A 17,612-nucleotide genomic window follows, 5' to 3' on the forward strand; every position below is an offset into this window, starting at 1 on the left:
CTTCCTTTTCCATTTGGTTGTGATGATCTTGATTTTAAAGTAAAATACATGCAATATTCCATTGCTTTGGTATAGCAGAATAGCCTATTTTTAAGGGAAACTTACATGATTTTGTTAACAGCTATCAGTCTTGATTGATGCCATCTGCTCTGGGAGGTTTGTTACTTTAGCATGTCAATCCTGCAGTTTCTTTTCTGATACCTCAGTGTTTGACAGGCACCCATCTACAGTAATTAAATAGGCTATCTAGAGACTGACTGCATTTTCAATTGGTAAAGACTGATGGGAGGATATCATGTAGTGCCTATAATTGTATCTTGTCATTTTTAGCTGCCCCTTTAATCCAGCAAATTCACTAATTCTGTTTTAGATATTTTAATTTCTGGTTTGTTTGTAGAAATGTGTCTCTTTGCATTTGAAATATTCTCTCAGTACTCCTGTTTCCCCGTGTTTCATTTTCCCTTGCCAGTTTACGTTCCTGTCTTTTGGGTTAGCCAGGGCTAGATTTCCTTTTCCTGAAGGTTACCTGTTTGGTTCATCATGCTGTGTTTGTTTTTTCTATCCTTCCTGCTTCCTTTTTGGTTTCAGGGTATGCATACCTTCTGTGATGCAATTATGGTAAGCTTAAGTAGTTCCATGTTGAGGGTAAAGATTGCAATGCCTCCACTTCTGACTCTTCTCTGCACTTCTATCCAAATGCAAGAAATTTAAAGGATTATATTTTAATTGCAGTGCAGTTTAGGTGTGATATTGTTATTAGGCTTCTATCTGCACCCCAGGAGGCTTTATACAATGTTTTGTACTTCTTGTGTTTCACCAGAGTGGGGGCGTAATTGTGTATTAGCTTCTGTATTTAGGACTGGCCCAGACCCAAGTCTCCACACTTCCAGAAACTGCATAAAGTGCAGTTGTGACACAAACAAGCAACAAATATGATTTCAAATAAAGGTCCTGCCAAGGCGCTTTGAAGGGAAATGATAAATTCAGGTCAGACCATTTTATGCTAGAGCAGGCTTTAGTGAGTTCAAGGACACTAGCAGGCTATTGGAAAAAAAGCTGGTTGTGTCATCAGGCTGGTGGTCTCTGGAAAGGTAAGAGTTGCTCTGGGTTTTTTACACTATGATCCTCTTTAACCATGATTGCTAAACAAGCAACTGGGGAAAAAGAGTAAGAAAAATCCTGGTTTAAGACCAAGAGACACACATGCTTTGTTTTAGCATCTCTCTGCCATGGTAGGACAAACTGCTTTAATCAGTTTCGAAAACCATGCACAGCTCTGGAACCCAGAGGAATAATAGAGGCATTTAAAGGAAAATGCCCAGAGCACTGAGAAGGGGAGGAAAGGGAGGAAAGAAGTGACATCTTGCTTTCTACTCCCACACTGACAGGAGGAATATGATCTGTACAGGAAGTAAAAATTAGGGAAGGTCAGGCAAAGCTCTGCATGTGAACAAATGGTTTGCACATAGAGCCTGGCTGTGAATGACACCAGATCACAGGACTGTAAAGATGCAATGAAATCTGCACAGGTCCAGCTTAGACTGAGGAACCTGGGAGTGCTCCAAGTCTGGATGAGCTGGATCCAGGTCCATCCCAGTTCCCATCACTGCGGGTGAGCATGGCAGCCAGTGGGAGCTGTGCACCCTTCGAGCCACATCACCAGTTTGGATGTCTCAGGAGCAGAGCAGGGCATTAATGTCACTGCACACAATGGAGGCCACTTCAGAGAGAGTGACATCGACTTTGGAAAAAGTGTCATTGACTTCAGCATGGTGGGATGGGGCTTATTTGGCTGAAGTCAATGGGAAAAGTCTCCTTCCTGATGTAAGTGCAAGACTGACACCTTTACAGAGAATAAAGCAGCAATCTCCAGCTTTATGTTAAGTTCTCTGTGACCATGGCAGTAACACAACATTACATTCAATGGAATTCAGCTTTGAAATGAGTTGCATAGAAGAAAAGAATAGCACCACCATACTTTTTAGGAGAAAATGAAATAAGAATTTTTTTTTTGAAACTGACCCTTGGCAGCCTGTTTAAAAGAGCTTGAAACTATCTGAACTACACAAGAAAAAAGAAAAGAAAGAAAAACATGCCCACAAGGGCTGAAAAATCACTTCAGTAATAGATGGCTTTTAACTTAACATCAGAAAATGTTTGGCAGGCATAATTTTAAAGTGTTAGGAAAATGTATGTGATGACTGTTTGGGTGAAAGAGCAAATGTAGTCCACAGTGAGATTTATCAAATGTTCACATAAGCAATCAGAATCTGGCAGGGCCAGCCACCCATAGAGAGGGGCAAAGAGGATCACAGCTCTAAACTTTGAAAATTTAATGAAGCTCACTGACTTCTCACGGAAGTTTTTTTTTTTTTTTCAGCATGTTCATGTGTCCTGGGAATGCTAGTGAGCAGAAGGCTATGACAAAATGCCAGCTATAAGGCATAAGGGAAACAAAGCACTCCAAACCCCACTAAAATCCAAACTACCCTTTTACTTTTTTAAAGCTGCAAATATTCTTGATGTCTCAACACCCCTGAGCATCCTTATGTCTTATCCTTAATCACACAAACAAGCCTATTGACCTGAATGGGGTTATCAGGAGTCTTCCAAGGTTGGCCTCTTTTCACAGAGGCCACAAGAACACCAAATTTCCTGGGGCTTGCACAGGAATATGTACAGAGGCTTGAGCTCCAGCAGAAGGATCAGACAGTGGTGTCTGGGGGGTCATGAAAGCAGGAGCTGTTTAGAAAGGGAAAGAGAGATATCAAGGCAAAAAAAAAAAAAAAAAAAAAAAGAGCTATGGGATAGGGGGAAAACAAGCAGCCAAAAATGCAGTGTAAAGAACAAAGTAGTTTTCCTTAGCTTTATGCTACAAATACCTAAGCAAGTTGCTTTTGTAATTCTGCTGGAATAGCATCCTATCAAAGCGTGTTTTTCCAGCATCTTTTGTGGCACAAGAAGATTTTAAAATAAAGGTTCTCTAGTTCAGACAACTCATAGATCTCTCCTCCCACTGCCTGACACATGACCTTTTTGCAGCGAGCGATGACACTTGGGAAGGTGTGTGCCTGGGAAATTCAATGGAGTTTGGGCTGTGACAGCAATGTACACTCATCCACAGTGCTCCTGGCTCCTGTGTGCCAGAAATCAGGCACCAAATTACACACCCAGGCAATAAGGTGCCCCAGACCTGATGTGGGCTTTCGGAGAGTGATAGAGGTGCTAAAAATATGCAACAGCCAGGCCCTGCTGTAAACGTCAGAGGAGGGAACCAGATGGGTGAGTCTTATGCTCCTTGTAAGAGCCTTGACAGGTTGTGGATAATTAGTTTGTGTAGACTGGAGGCAAGCCAGCAATACCTTGGTCTAGATCCCACATGTGGGAAGTATGAGTGGGAGTTAGGGGTACCTTGTGTCTCCCAGGAACAGGCTATGTCCTACATGTAAAAAGTCAGAATTTGATCCTGTTTTTTTACTTTCATCAGGACTGTGCTGACTTTCTAAATCCCCAAGGATATATGGAAGTCATATGTCTGTTGGTCCAAATCACTAGCAACTCATACTTTCCATATGAAGCTCACTATAAAATAACAAAAAAGAAATTGCTTAATTGAATATGTTTGGACCTAATATCAGAGGAGTGTAACAAATAGGAAACAGTCAAGCACCATACAAAGTTAGGGAGAAGTTACAAATTTCAATACACATGCAGCTGCTTTGTGGAAAAACAATCAAAACCACTATATTTAATATGGCTAAGCATCTAGAATAATTTCCATATAGACATGGAGAAACACTTAAAATATTTTGCTTGAGACTTCCCCATTGTATTCTCTGGAACTAAAAGGGAAACTGAAATTCTGAAGCCAAGTGATTAGTTTAAGGTCATAGGGCAGGAGATCTGGAAGAAGAACTTTTGAGTCTCGGTAATATACTTTGACCACAATACCATCCTTCAGTCTCTTTCACACTGATGACTTTGGAACTAGCTTTAAAAGATCCAGTGAGAAGCAAGATGGGAGTGATAGATAGCTACACTAGGTAGCCAAAGGCAACAAAAAAGATTAGAGACGTGTGGGGGTATTTCTAAACAAAAAGATTAAAACCAGAACTATTTCATTTAGAAAGGAAAACAGTAAAAGATGATGGAATTGAGGTATATAAAATAATGAATGGTGTGAAGGAGAAATCAGATGCCCTTCATAAAACAAGAGAGCACCTAATGGAATTAAAAAAGCCATTAGCTTTTAAATGAATAAGGATATCGCTCTACAGTTTATGTCTCAGCAATCTGTGGAACTCTCAGTTGCAGGACATTGATGCAAATACTTGAGGAAGACTAGGAAAAAAGGAAAGACTGTATGCAGCCAATAATAAATGCCAATTTTTGAGTTAAAGAAAATGCTTCTTCAAAGCCACAATTTTCCCTGAAAGAACCACCTCTCTCCCTGAGAAAGAGCTAACAGTTTTATTGCTGACCAGAATTCTTCCCAAACAGGAACACTCCTGTCTACTGGGTTCTCAGGAAGTCTCTTCCTTGAAAAAGCATTGCCAGCCTTAGAAATTCAGTTTTCTGCTAATAGCAAAAATCACGTCTTCATTTTGCCTCCAGGAATTCCAAGCTATTTTTGTACCACAGAGGCTACTGTAAGGAACAGCTGGAGGATATGGAAGGTTGCACTCTCTCATTTTGTCTCTCAGCTCACATTTGCAGCCATCCTTGAACTCTACTGCTTCTTTCCCCCTTCTCCAGAACCAAGCTGCAGATCCATGTGAGATTTCACCTGGATCTCGTCAGTGACCAGGTGAATTCTCTTGGCATTCTCTTGAATGCCTAGAATAAACCCACTGGCCTTTTTTTTTGTCAACACAGGCTGGAGTTCTACCTGCCCCAGCTCTCTCTTTTGACTCTGAATTCCTCCGTTGGACTTTCGCCAGTCTTCAAGGCTCTCCCTAACTTCCTTGCATCTGTGAGCCCCCTTTGTAACCAGGGTGTAAATTGTACTCTGCGCATTTAGTCAGCCCTTTTCTCATTTTCTCCTGTAATGGTCTCCATGCCTTCACCTACAGCCATCAGCTGGGACAGCTGCCCTGACATCACTATAGGCCCTCTCCTGTACAGATGTTAAGCCTGCAAAACCCCTTTGCTGCCATCCCACTTAGAGCAGAACAGGCTGCTGCTGTAGATGAATGGTGTCAAACCTGCCTGTTACTGGCAAGCCGGGAATGTCTGTTTACCTTGTGTGAGTGGTCCTTAGCGCATGGATTATCTCTCTTTAGTGTTTGGAAAAGATTCGGTGTAATGGGTACATAATGGGCTACAGAAATGATAACGATCTGTGAATTATTCAACACTGCAAAACGGATGGCCCATCAACCTCTCAGGGCAACTTAACTAAACCTCTAGGTGAGTCTTGCCTTGTTTAGAAAACATCCCGGGGAGACTCGCATCGGTATTTTAGGTAGAGACCCCCATTTCATCCCATTCCGTTCCCTGGGTCCTGGTGAACAGGGCGCTGCTCCCTCCTTCCCTTGACAGCTCTGCGATCGTGCTGATGGACCTGTACTCCCTTTGGAAGCTGCGCGACGCGTCTCTTCCACCTAATGCCGCCGCCAAGTGCACTTCGCGGAGGGAAATAAAGCTGTTTTAAGGCAAAGTGCTCTTAGGAAGAAAACGTTCAGCTGCTTCGGCAGCCTCTGGATCCTTTGGTTTCCAACAATTATTCGGAGTTCCACTCAACGCCTGCCGCTCCTCCCCTCTCTTCTCCCTGCTCTCCTGGCAATACTGATGGCAGGAGATGTTATTAATTGTTGAAAACCTGCAGCGCTCTGCTGCAGGAGGGGAGATGGTCCTGCCCCACCAGGATTTACAGACTGGGCATGGAAGCAAACTAGCGCGCTGAAAGTTGACTGGGTGACTGGATGATCGAGAGGGTGTTTTTAAGTTAAGTTTGTAAGGAAGTGAGGAAAAGAAAAAAGGGTTCTTTGTTCATGTTTCTTTGCTGAATCTCCCTCTCCTTATAGAATGTGTTGAAAATAAAGTGAATGCCACTAAATAAATCATAGGAAAATTGTAAGCATTAAATGCCTAACTTGGAAAAAAATTAAGAACTATAGAAAGAGAAATAGTTTTGCAGCTGGAAAATAAACTAAGGATCCTATGTGAAGAGCAAATCAGAAATTCCTCCCATTGACAAAACTTGTGCAAAATTTCCACTGAATATAAAAATAGATATTTTTTTCAGTGAAAAATTCTGTGTTTTAAAAACTGATTCCATCAGTTGGCGTTTTTCAAATTTCTATCTAAGGAACATTAAAAATAAATAGTGGTTTTTGGGTATGGAAATTGATTGTTGACACACATATCTGTATATAAACACACACATATATATAAATGTGTATATTCTTTATTTTATCCACTGACAGAAATGTTGATGAAACAAACTTAGTTAATCATAGCTTATTGGTCACAGAGGTACCTTTTTGGAAATATTCTCCAAGTAGCCCAGGTTTTAAAGGCATGCATAAAACAGAGTATTACCAAATTTAAGGTCTCACTTTAAATGCTGTATCTTCTAGATAATGCATCTGAAAATGTTCTGGGAAACTATTGCCTAAACAGGCCCAGTTTATATCCATGTTTATTGTAATTTAACTTGAATAGCTACTTCTCTCCTCTCTGGGATTCACTGCCTGTGTGACTTGATAGAGAATTTTCATATCACTTTGCAGAGTACACATTGCTAAAAAGGACATTCAAGCCTCTTCTAAGCTCCTTTCAAAAGCCAGACTGTCCATTCCCCAGTCAGCCTTCTAGCTGTGGTTCCAGCTTAAGCTCACCTTCCTCAAAGACGAACGCTTGGAGATGCACACTGTGCTGTAGATTAAGTTTCACCCGCGACTTATGTAGAAATACTAACATTTCCTCATGTCTGGAGATATTTTGCCTGAGACAACCTCCCATGATTTCTGCCTGATCCAATCTTGATGTGGCTTCAGAGATCACCTGTGAGAACTGAAAGCTGACAGGTGAGGTCCAACAAAGCCTAGTACAGCAGTTTTGTTCCCACACCAGCCTGTTAGAGGCAACCAGAATCACAGAGTCAGAAGTGGGGTGCACATGCCTGTGGCTCTGTCCTGCAAATCGTCCTGAACTATGCCAGGGAAAATAAGGGCAAACCCATAGATGCCTATCCTGAACCTGAGGTTTGAGGCAGAACTGAGTCATAAATGCTGGCTGAGGGGGAACAACCATGGATGTAAAGCAGAAAGAGCCATTAACCTGTGTGAGACAGAGCTCCTTTTCCTATCATTTTTTAGGAACCCTGTTGTTCAGAAGCATTTTTTTCAGTTTTGGGTTTTTTAAAAAGCTGTTATTTATCCATGAGTGCACTGGGCAAAGAAGACCAGTCGAGTAAAAGCCACTAAATAACTTGTCAGGATGAGTTATTTTTTGCCCCAGCAAGCACTCCTAAACTTTGTATCCCTCACCCGGAGTCTTCGGCTGCGTACAAAACACCTGCAAAGCCGCGTCTGCACAAACCTGCCAACCACATCAAACCGTGGCTTCCACCGCCAGTGGGGGAAGGCAGCCAGATGAGGAGCTATCAGCAAGAGGTTATCAGGTGAGCCATTCACTTCATAAACACGGGATTACAACTGAACTTTCTACAGCATCAGCTTCGGCTCATTTGGAGATGGGATGCTGTTCATTTGATTTCTGCATTAAGAGCATGATTAAAATGCACATTAGAAAACCCAAGATTATTAGAGCTACAGCATTCATCATCAGTATGGAATGTGCTAATGGCTTTCACTTCTAGATTTTTTTTAAGGTATTATCAGCCAGGAAGATAGTAGCTACTCCCTTCTCCTGCCTAGACATTCTCCAAACATACATACTCAACCTAATTTACCATAGAAGTAGAAAAAGATCTCTGCAAGCACAAGTATTAAAGGTGGGCAAAATAAAAATGAAGATGTACATTTTATATTTGTCTCCTAAAATTAAACTTCTTTCTTAAAAAAATGTGTTCTGTGGAAAGTGGGAAAACAGAAATCTGTATTTTAACACAGAAAAACAAATTAATGCTTTGTGAAACAACACAGAAGTTAATGGCACTATACCAGAGATTAATTTTATCCTGGCTGTAAAAAGAAAACATAAATGCAACACAGACCAACAGAAAAGATTCCATTTAGAGTAAGAATTATGTTTCTGTCAGAAAAAAACCCAACAACTAACTAAATTCATTTCCTGGAAGGAGATCCAACTTGGCTCCACTGCAACAGTGTAAAAGGATCCAAAATAAGTAACAGCAGGCATCCCCGCTAAAACTTGTTTCTGATCAACATTATTTTTCCTCTGGTAGAAGAGTTGAACATGCACTGCAAGCGAGGCACAGTAGTTTACTGCACAGAACATGAGAAAGGAGGCTGAAGCTCTGGCATTTAAAACTCTGCCCAGTCAGGGAGCCAGTACAAGTTCTTAAACAAACCATATGCACTCTGTGGAGCTAATTCCCAACTCAATGCTGTCTATTTCAGACATATAAGCTCAAACTGGAGCAGGGGGATGGGGTGGGATAGCCTTAATTACATCCAAAATCTATGCCTGCTTCCACACACATGAAGATGTCAGGTCAGACCCTCACTGCAGCGATGTCAGCAACACTGAGGGAATGTCAGCTCCCTGAAGTACCAGCATCTTCCTAAATTCATCTGATGACATGAAAGCAGGAACTTTATATTGTGCTTTAGTGGAGAAAGTTTGTATATACCAGCATACATTAATAAATGAAGAGTAAAGCACCACAACCGCAATCTGTACATCTGTGTCTGCTTTATGGTATCCTGAAAATATTTCTAAAGTAGTTGGAACACAGAAAGCAGAAATTATTATTCCTTCCCAGTTAAGCTCATGTGAAATGCTATCTGACTGTGACTGGCAGATTTGGTATTTTGTTAATTGTGAGAGACCCCACTTTGAATAATGTACAAACATTTGTTATGATCAGTGAATATTTCCCTTCACATCGCATTTTCTCCATACATAAACTTACCATAATCCAATAAAGAGCCTATGTGTGCAAGTCTACATGCAGCCTTTCCACTATGCAGGGGAAAGCCTGGCTGTTTTCACATACAGTGTTCATGCAATTTTTCATTTCTGCCTGAGTGAAATCTGCAATGAATGGAAGTTTTCCTCACACAAAATCTTAGGGTGTTCCAACATAAAACTGAAGATTTCATTCTGAGATATCTATTCTAAGATATCTAAGAAATGTTTTTCAGAATCCAGTAAAAAAATCTGCACTGGACATGAGAAAATCATTCATTAAAAAACCTGCAATATCAAAACCCAACTAGGGAACTATGCTGAGGTGACAAATGACATTGTAACGGGGGAAAAAATAAGAATACTCAAAAGCCAGCTGAGTCTAAAGTTTCACAGTAATTTGTCTTTCAAAGAGTGGATGTACACCAAATACTCTCCCTAAAATCTTGCATCTAATTCTCTCATGGTCAAAATGGAATTTGCATTAAGTCAGTGTTTCTTAGGGACAGGGGAACACATAAGGTCCAAACTTGACTTAAATCCAGAAGAACTCCACTGAAATCAATGGTTACAGCAGTGCAAATCAGCAAGAGATCTAAATCTGTCCTAGCTGATTCCAGATCTATCTTTTATTTGTTATATGGCTTCAGGCAAGTCAGTGACCTTCTTTTTATTTCTCAGTTTCTCCATCCGTAAAATGGTGATAATATTGTTGTAATACATGAAGACTGGGGGGACTAATTAGTTCTCTAACACAGTCTGGATATGGAAATTTCTTGGGATCAATGATTTTTAGTCGCCTCAATCATCTTTATTGACTCTTTATAATCTTAATACTTGGCTTTTTGCTTGCTTGCATGTTTCTCTTTTAAAAACCACAAGCCATTGCCTGGCATCCTTATTCAAGTTTTACGCTGTTTAGTTCCATGGCAGGATTCACATGAGAAAACAGAAAACGGAGCACAAAAGTTGGAATTGGCCCCAACAACAAACGGTGAGGCTATTTCAAACAAAACTCATAAATCACTGCACGAAATTAATGCCGTTTACATACATTTTTTCAAGAGCGCAGTTTATGAACTGAGGCCCAAACAACCAGGGCACAAACAATAAAGTCGCAAAGCTTTCTTCGCCCTTATTTGAACAACGCTCGCTGCGCTTGCATTTGAAGGGACAGCCAGTTTTGTTCAAACAGTTAAAGCGGGGGAAAAATAAATAATGAAGAACAACCCAACCTGAAAACACGCTAACGTCTGACAGCTCTGAGAGGGACCTCTAGCGTGTGCTAGAACATTTTGTGTTGCGCTTCGGGCGCAATTAATACACCAAAATCACCGCAGTCATTTTGAATAGGCAAAGGGAAGTTTCGCCAAGTGCCTCCGACCCGCGGGGCCTGCATCCTTCCGCGGGCGCTGCCGAGCCCCACCCGCAACTATTAAACTGACACCTTTTTTAATTTTTTTTTTTTTCTTTTTAGTTTTTTTTTTTTTTTTAACCTGCCGGACTCGGCGTGCGCAAGGACCCAACTTCCCCCGGTCACCCCGGAGTTTCCCCACTCCCCACGCCCGCACCGCCCAGCCCCCTTGCACGGCCCCCGGCTGCCCCCGGGAGTTCGGGGGCAGCTGAAGCTGGAAAGTTGCGTTCCAGGCCCGGCCTTTCCTCCAGGCTCGTGACCGGGAACAACAATTACGGGAGCCAGCAGCCGCACCGCGCCCCCGGGCACCGGGCGCTGCCTGCGGGCACCGAGCGGTGCGGCCCCTTCCCTTCCCTTCCCTTCCCTTCCCTTCCCTTCCCTTCCCTTCCCTTCCCTTCCCTTCCCTTCCCGGCCGGGGAGCAGCCGCGCTCCTCGGCAGCCCCCGCCGCCCAGGAGAGGGAAGCGTTTCGCCCATCTTTAATTCTCCCGAACAGTCCGAGCACGCTCGGTGCCCGCGGGGCACGCTCACATAAACTTGTACCGCGCTGATTGGAAACAGGCGGCGGGTGCCTCGCTTTCTTCTTCCTCTCTCTCTTTTTTTTTTTTTTTTTTTTTTTTTAAAGGCCGGCGGACCCGGCTCCCTCATCCGGGCCGGCGTCGGGCACGGGGGACGGGGCAGCGCTGCCGGTCCCGGGGGGCACCCGCGGTCCTGGCGCGGAGGCGGGGCCCCCTTCCCTCCCTCCGCCGCCCCGGCAACAAAGGGCGCCGCGGGGGGCTCCGGAGGGGGCGCGGGCACGGGGGAAGGTGCCTCCGCTCCCGCACAGACACACACACAATGGCGGCCCCCTCCTGCAGCCCGGCGGAGAACAATGCCAGGCGCGCAGCCCCAGCGCGGAAACACGTTTAAATTAAACACATCCCCCCCGCCCGCCCCGCACACACCGCCGCCCGAATCCCCCCATCGCAGCGGCGGGGAAAGGAGGCGCCCCTCGCCCGGCCCCCTCCCTCCTTCCCTCCTTCCCTCCTTCCCCGCTCGCCGCGCTGCCCGCCGCCTCCCCGCGGCGCTGCGCGGGGGCGCGGGTTGCGCGGGGAGCGCGGCGGGCGAGGCGGCCGCGCCGCGTCCCCGCGCGGGGTGCGAGCGCCCGGCACATGCGTGGAAGCGAGAGGCGCCCGAGTCCCTCCGCACCCTGCGCTGAAACAACAACAATCCCGAGCAGCCCTTACCTGGAACATCGGAGCCGCCAAAGTCTGCCTCTCTTTTTTTTTTTTTTTTTTTTCCCCCCTTCCTTCCTTTTTTTTTTTTTTTTTTTTTTTTTCCTTCCCCCCTTCTTTCTCCCCTTTCTCCCCCCAACTCACACTTCCGATATTTCTCTCTCCCGGCAGCGGTCTGCTCTCCTCGCTACACCAGAGAGAAATGCAATAGCTTGGCTAAGGTAGACAGAGCAAAATACAGAGAATAGTTGCTCCAGGGCTTTGAAACCCCTCAAGGCAAGGATCAGGATACAATTAGCTCATGTCTCTACCTCCAGTCTGAATCAATCTCCGAAATAAAAGTTAAATTAAATTAACTGATCACACGGGCATAAAATTGATCTCCTTCGAAACGTGCATATAGAAAGAGATATATATATATCGCGTGTGTATTTTTTCGGATTTTTTTTGGTGGAAAAAACAGTCTCATTCCAGCCTACAACTTGCTTTTTACTCTCCTCTTGCACAGAAAAGCTGATTTTAATCGTTGTGATTAGTTTTGATGTAACGTTTCCGCGGGCGATTTCTGCAAATGGATGGAGTGTTTCTTTGCCAGAAGAGGGAAAAGCAGCAGATGATGATAATTATAAGGATTGTTGGTTGTTTCTTTCTTCCTTTCTGTCGCTCTCTTTCTTTTTATTTGTATTTAGCTCTGTCTCTTCACTTTCCAGAGTTGACCTGACATTGCCATTTCACTAAGGTCGCACAACTTGTTGATTAGGATCACCTCCCGTTTTGATCGAGGGATATGGGATAATTTGGCAGTGGAGCAACACATTTTCTGTTCCCTTGGCTATATAACTTCCCAAATGACGTGTATAAAAATAAGCACATGGAGTCTGCTTTGCCCCAGTCAAGTCTGAATCAATGCCTGAGGGTGATACACAAACTCATTTCAAATGTTCAACCATGCAGAATTGCAAAAAGATTGAAGGAGTTGCACTGCATTTTTAAGATTTTTCTATATGTGTCTATCTATATTTATTTTTTTTAAGCAGCAAAATTAAAATAAAACAAATCCGTGTAAGCAAATCCCGGAATTTACCACTTAGGTTCGTGTGACATCTTTCCAAATGCTGCTAACTTTCCTTCTCCAATTACTCAATTACAATGGAGCCTTGCCTTTTTAATTTTCTTTACCCTGCAGTTTGCAGCTGCCTTCTCCTGAAGATAACAAAACCGTGAATAGACAAATAATTTACAAATCTTATTCTTGGTCACTTTTCCCTTATTCCACCTTTCTTTGCCTCCCACGCCACTGTGTATTGCTTTGTTCAAGGCTTCTGTGCACAGAAGCTGTATTAATTTGTTGTTGTTCCTGTTAGAGTGGACTATTTTGTCATAAACCCACGGGTCACCTCCCATTAGTGTCACATCCTCGCTGTATACTTTTGTGAAACGGTATGTTTCTAAGCACTTCACAGTCCATTAATTCAGGGACTTTACTGACATTTCTTAGGAGAAAGACCAGGCTATGAGGCCAAAACTGCCCAGAAAAGCCCCTGAGTAGAACCAGACTTGTCCAGAGAATATCTGCAATTAGCTTTTTATGATATGTTTTTAGTATTTTAGAGAAAGTAATGCAAAATATAACAACCGCCTTTTTTCCTACGGCTGCTGCTGCAGCCTAAGGAATGACTAATTATCTTGCTTAAAAACACATCCAACCTAACGCATTCTTTTGGGTTTTCCTCTTTTCTTTAAGTGATAAACCTAATAACATGGTAGGACTTCTCATGTAGGAATCTCGCACCATTTGGGAATGCTTTGTCATTCTGTTGTAACAAGAACAAATAGGTTAATTAACCAGGAATGGCTGACAGAAATTAAAAGGAAAAGCTAGAGTAATCACACACTTAAGTGCTCCGAGAAACATGGCTTCATCTTCAAATTCTATTTTTAATATTCTTCCAAAAACTAGTAGCGCACAAGAGGAAAAACTCCCCTCAGCCATATGCGCCTTCCCCAACTGGGTTTGTATGAAACAGGATCATTGCAACCCTTACTAATGTTATGCAGCTTGAGCACAGTGATTTTAAAGTACTTAAAGCTGGTTCAACAATTTAAAGGTTCTCATGGTTTGTCAGTTCACAGTAAAGAAAAATTTCAGTTTTCCATCCGGATGAAATAAAACCTTACATAAAGTCCAGTACACCTGTGTCGTGACCTAACTTTATTTCTGTTTTACAATGTGTCAACATAAAATAATTTTTATAGCCTGTGTATGCGGCTTTTAAATGCTTCACTGCTCTTCTCTTTCTAATAAATAAATAAAGCCATGCCAGCATCCTGGCACTCATTAGCGACCTGCATAATACAGAGAGAAATCATCAGTAAAGGAATAAACTTTAATTTCAAGCTAGTAAATGGTTATTATAGTGAAAGGGGAAGAAAAATACCAATATGGCATCCTTTAAAAATATGAAAAATATCCTTGTACAGTTATTTTACCTGCAGCAAGGAGTTTATCAAATGATGTCAGCACTAGATAAGAAAAGGTATATTTTCTCATGAAGTAAAAAATCATATTATTTTTTACCTTAAGGAGGCTCATTTAATAAAACTTTCTTCTCCAAGACAGAAAATCATGGGCTGAAGTGGGATTGGGTAAATGCCCACAGGGGCAGCTGGAAGCCCTTTGGGGTAGATATTGCTGCCTCAGTTTGTCCACTATCACATCAAGATGGTACTATAACCTGGTTCTTTCCTCTACACAGGGATACAAAATATAAAGGCACATGAATAAAATGGAGATTTACTCAAAGAAGTCGACATTAACTGCTTCACTAAAGTACTATCACTGAAGTACTATCTGCATCTCTTTTCACATGCAAATTTAACGTTTCCATAGTAAGTCCCCAGAAGAGGAGAGAGACCCTGGCTCTGGTTATTCTTTCTTCTCACAGTTTGCAGCATCCTCAGCCTTCACTGTCTAAACTCAGGCCTGAGTTTACAACTGATGGGGCCAAACTCTGATCTAGGGATGTATTTTGACATTGGTAATGTTCATAAGATGTAAATATAACCCATACAGGTTGCCACATATATCTAAATAAGATAGCAGTGTTTACCTTATTAACTGCTGGGAGGTAATTTGCATACAAAGGAGATCACATTAAACCAAATTCTGTTCCATTTTACTTGGAGTTATCTTTTTTTAAACAGGTTTATAAAAACTACAACATGTTTGTGCATTATGAATATTTTACTGATGCTGAATAGCAACCTTAATGAGCTCAAACTGAGCTCAATGTTTGACTTCTGAATTTTTCCTCAAATCATCACCTGTTCATAATTAGCCTCTGGAAAACTACAGTAGTTTTTCCGTATCATTGTCAATGTTAACAGTTTGGAAAATAGCAGCTTTTGAACAGGCAAGTTTTCCAACGGCTGCAGATCATATGTGTCCACTTGCTAAAGGGCATTGTTTCTGATTTAGCTATAATTTTGTATGGAAACCAGTACATTGGCTCTTCTCTGGAAGGCCCTCTTGTCAGCTTGACCTTTTCTTAAAAGCTCCTTCCTGCGGTTCATGGACTCCATGTGTGTTGCAGTCTTGTTTCAAAAGTACTGAGAAGAGGAGCTTAGTGTGGAAATGTAAAGCTAGCAACAGTTGCCTGCACTAAATATTTTGTTAGTGTCTCTTTCTTGCTTGGAGAAAAACAGAAATGATTTTACATTGTATTTGAATGGGGGAGATTTATAAACACAGATTTTCCAGATTGGTTTTTGCCAAGGAGTGTTAAAAATAATGTATCTTTTTCTTTATTACCAGAAAAATTTTGATGCAGTGTTTGAAGAAATAGATTTTGTTATTTAGCCATGAAATGGATTGAACAGTGTGAACTCTACCAAACAGTGAATAGCCTAAGCGACAACATCCCTTCTGCATTTGTGAGAATAACAGGGTATTGGATCTTCTATAGGAAGGGAACTGAACTTGAGCAGCAGCAAGTGCTTCTACCATATTTCTACATAGTCCTTTTGTACTGCTTGCACTTAAGTCCTTTTGCTGCTGCTTAAACCAGACAAAGTTGAACAAAACTACTTCTACATCCCACTACACTTCCTGGTTATGTGGTTGTCCCTGTGTTAAGCAATGCAAATCCATACAGAAACAAGAGTGGTGGATTTCCTTGTGGACCCCTTAGCTCTGGCTTCATGTCATGACCAGGTACGACAGTTCTGCCTGCCAGTCACTGTAAGAGGGGGTGATGTCTCTCTCTGCATCCCAGCACCAAAATCTCTTGTACTGCAAGGTACTTCAGTTGTCTGCTTCAGAGGGTAACACCAGACTTACTGAGTCGCTGTTTTAAGGTGAAATAGCATCACTGGAATGGGACATGAAGCTCATTTGTGTCATTTTATCATTGGTATGAAAACTACCAGAGTGAACTCCCTTCTCCAGAAACACATTTTTTTACAGAAGGAGTGTACAAAACTCTCCTGGGAGTTTCTTGCTCCTTTATGAAGCTATGGATAATCTTACAGCCTGGATGGGTAATCAAGGGATCACAGAGTAGTTTCACAGAAAGCCTCTCTTCAGGTTTTGGGGGCTTTTGTGAGTGTCTTTTGGAAGCCTTCAGCACTTCTAAATCCCTCTGCAGCAATGGAGGCTAGAGATGTTAAACCTCTAGCAAATCACGACACTTGTGGATAGGTTAAAAAGGTTAGAGTATTGCCTTTGAACAATTGCCTTTAACTTTGGGAAATTCTCTGCATTTCTCTCCTGTTCTTTGCATTTCTTTTTCCTCCCCAGTTGTTCTTTCCCCTGAGAAGCAGCTCCTCTGCTTGCTTGGTGATTGCAGAAGCTTTCTGGGGGGCACAAGAGGATAGCACCATGCTTTATTTCCTGCTTTCGGACATTTCTGTACAGAAAACCTTTCTCTGCTGCAAAATAGGTGAGAAAGGACCCACTCTAAAGAACTTGTGAGGGCAGAGGCAAGTCAGAGTTCACCTCTGCTCCTGTTGTTGTCTTTGACTGGATGTTCCCAATGCACATTAGAAACCCCTACCCCCTCACTGCAAGCCAGATGTTTTTTTCACATTAGTCAATACACTTTGCAAAAGGATTAATGCACTCATACAGTTACTGTAAGCTTTTCTGGGCTGGATCATGTGAGATACAGCAGGGTTGAATATGGAAGGAGCTTCAGATGGTCTCACTGTTCAGAGAGACTGTGCAGAATTCAGGGCATAACTGATAATGTATCTCATGAGATTGTACAAATTGCTCTAAGATCGTTCCAATTTTACTGCTCAACTCATTCTAATTAAAGACTACACTGAGGAAAAGTGGGTAAAATGTGCTTTTGTGGGTATGTGTGTGTATGTTGGGGGAGAAGGGAAATTGGTAAGGAGAAAAATAAGCATTTGATTAACTTGTTTTGCTTTTTCATATTTCAATAGCCTATAACAGAAAACGTGGTTTCTACAGGTAGTATAATCTGCCTCATTCTCAGTTCATCTAGTCCAGAAACACTCAGTTTTACTTTGTGGTCCTATTGCCTGGGCCAGAACTGTTCATGAGAAGCCCTATAATACAATGGAAGTACCTTCAGGGCACCATAGGAATTTATGTTAGTGTATCTCTTTGTGCATCCTTTGGGTGTCAGAATCTCTCCGCATTCCTACCTATAAAAATGATTCCCTGAGCACACCTATATACACAGACACAATGAGCAGAGGTATTTGGTGTTGTTAAATAATAAAACACACCAACAACCTTCCCTCATGGATTTTTAACATTAAAACTACCATTCTGAGAAGTGTTACTCAAGTGTACCTTGAGATTTCAGAAAGGAAATTGACATTGGTGTTACAGCATTCTCTTTCAAAGAGATATATTTCTAAACACTCTCCTTCAGAAAATGTGTGATTCAGCATA

The 17,612-nt window shown here is 42.2% G+C and overlaps 1 protein-coding gene across 2 annotated transcripts in view; it reads right to left on the reverse strand.

Annotated features, from left to right (window-relative positions):
• KCTD1 (potassium channel tetramerization domain containing 1) overlaps nucleotides 1–11,895 on the reverse strand; it is a 100,609-nt gene extending 88,714 nt beyond the window's left edge. Inside the window, exon 1 of one of the 2 annotated variants that reach the window (XM_021551601.4) lies at nucleotides 11,831–11,895. Coding sequence is in view for 1 of the 2 variants with exons in the window: in XM_021551598.3 (XP_021407273.2) it covers nucleotides 11,699–11,707 (9 nt within the window). In the remaining variant the exon portion in view is untranslated. Of the gene's footprint in view, nucleotides 1–11,698 lie in introns of both variants that reach the window. The other variant, XM_021551598.3, reaches the window with a different exon arrangement.
• Nucleotides 11,896–17,612: the final 5,717 nt, after the last annotated feature.

Source organism: Lonchura striata, chromosome 2 (assembly GCF_050655825.1).
Source record: "Lonchura striata isolate lonStrDom1 chromosome 2, ASM5065582v1, whole genome shotgun sequence".
NCBI classification, from domain to species: Eukaryota; Metazoa; Chordata; class Aves; order Passeriformes; family Estrildidae; genus Lonchura; species Lonchura striata.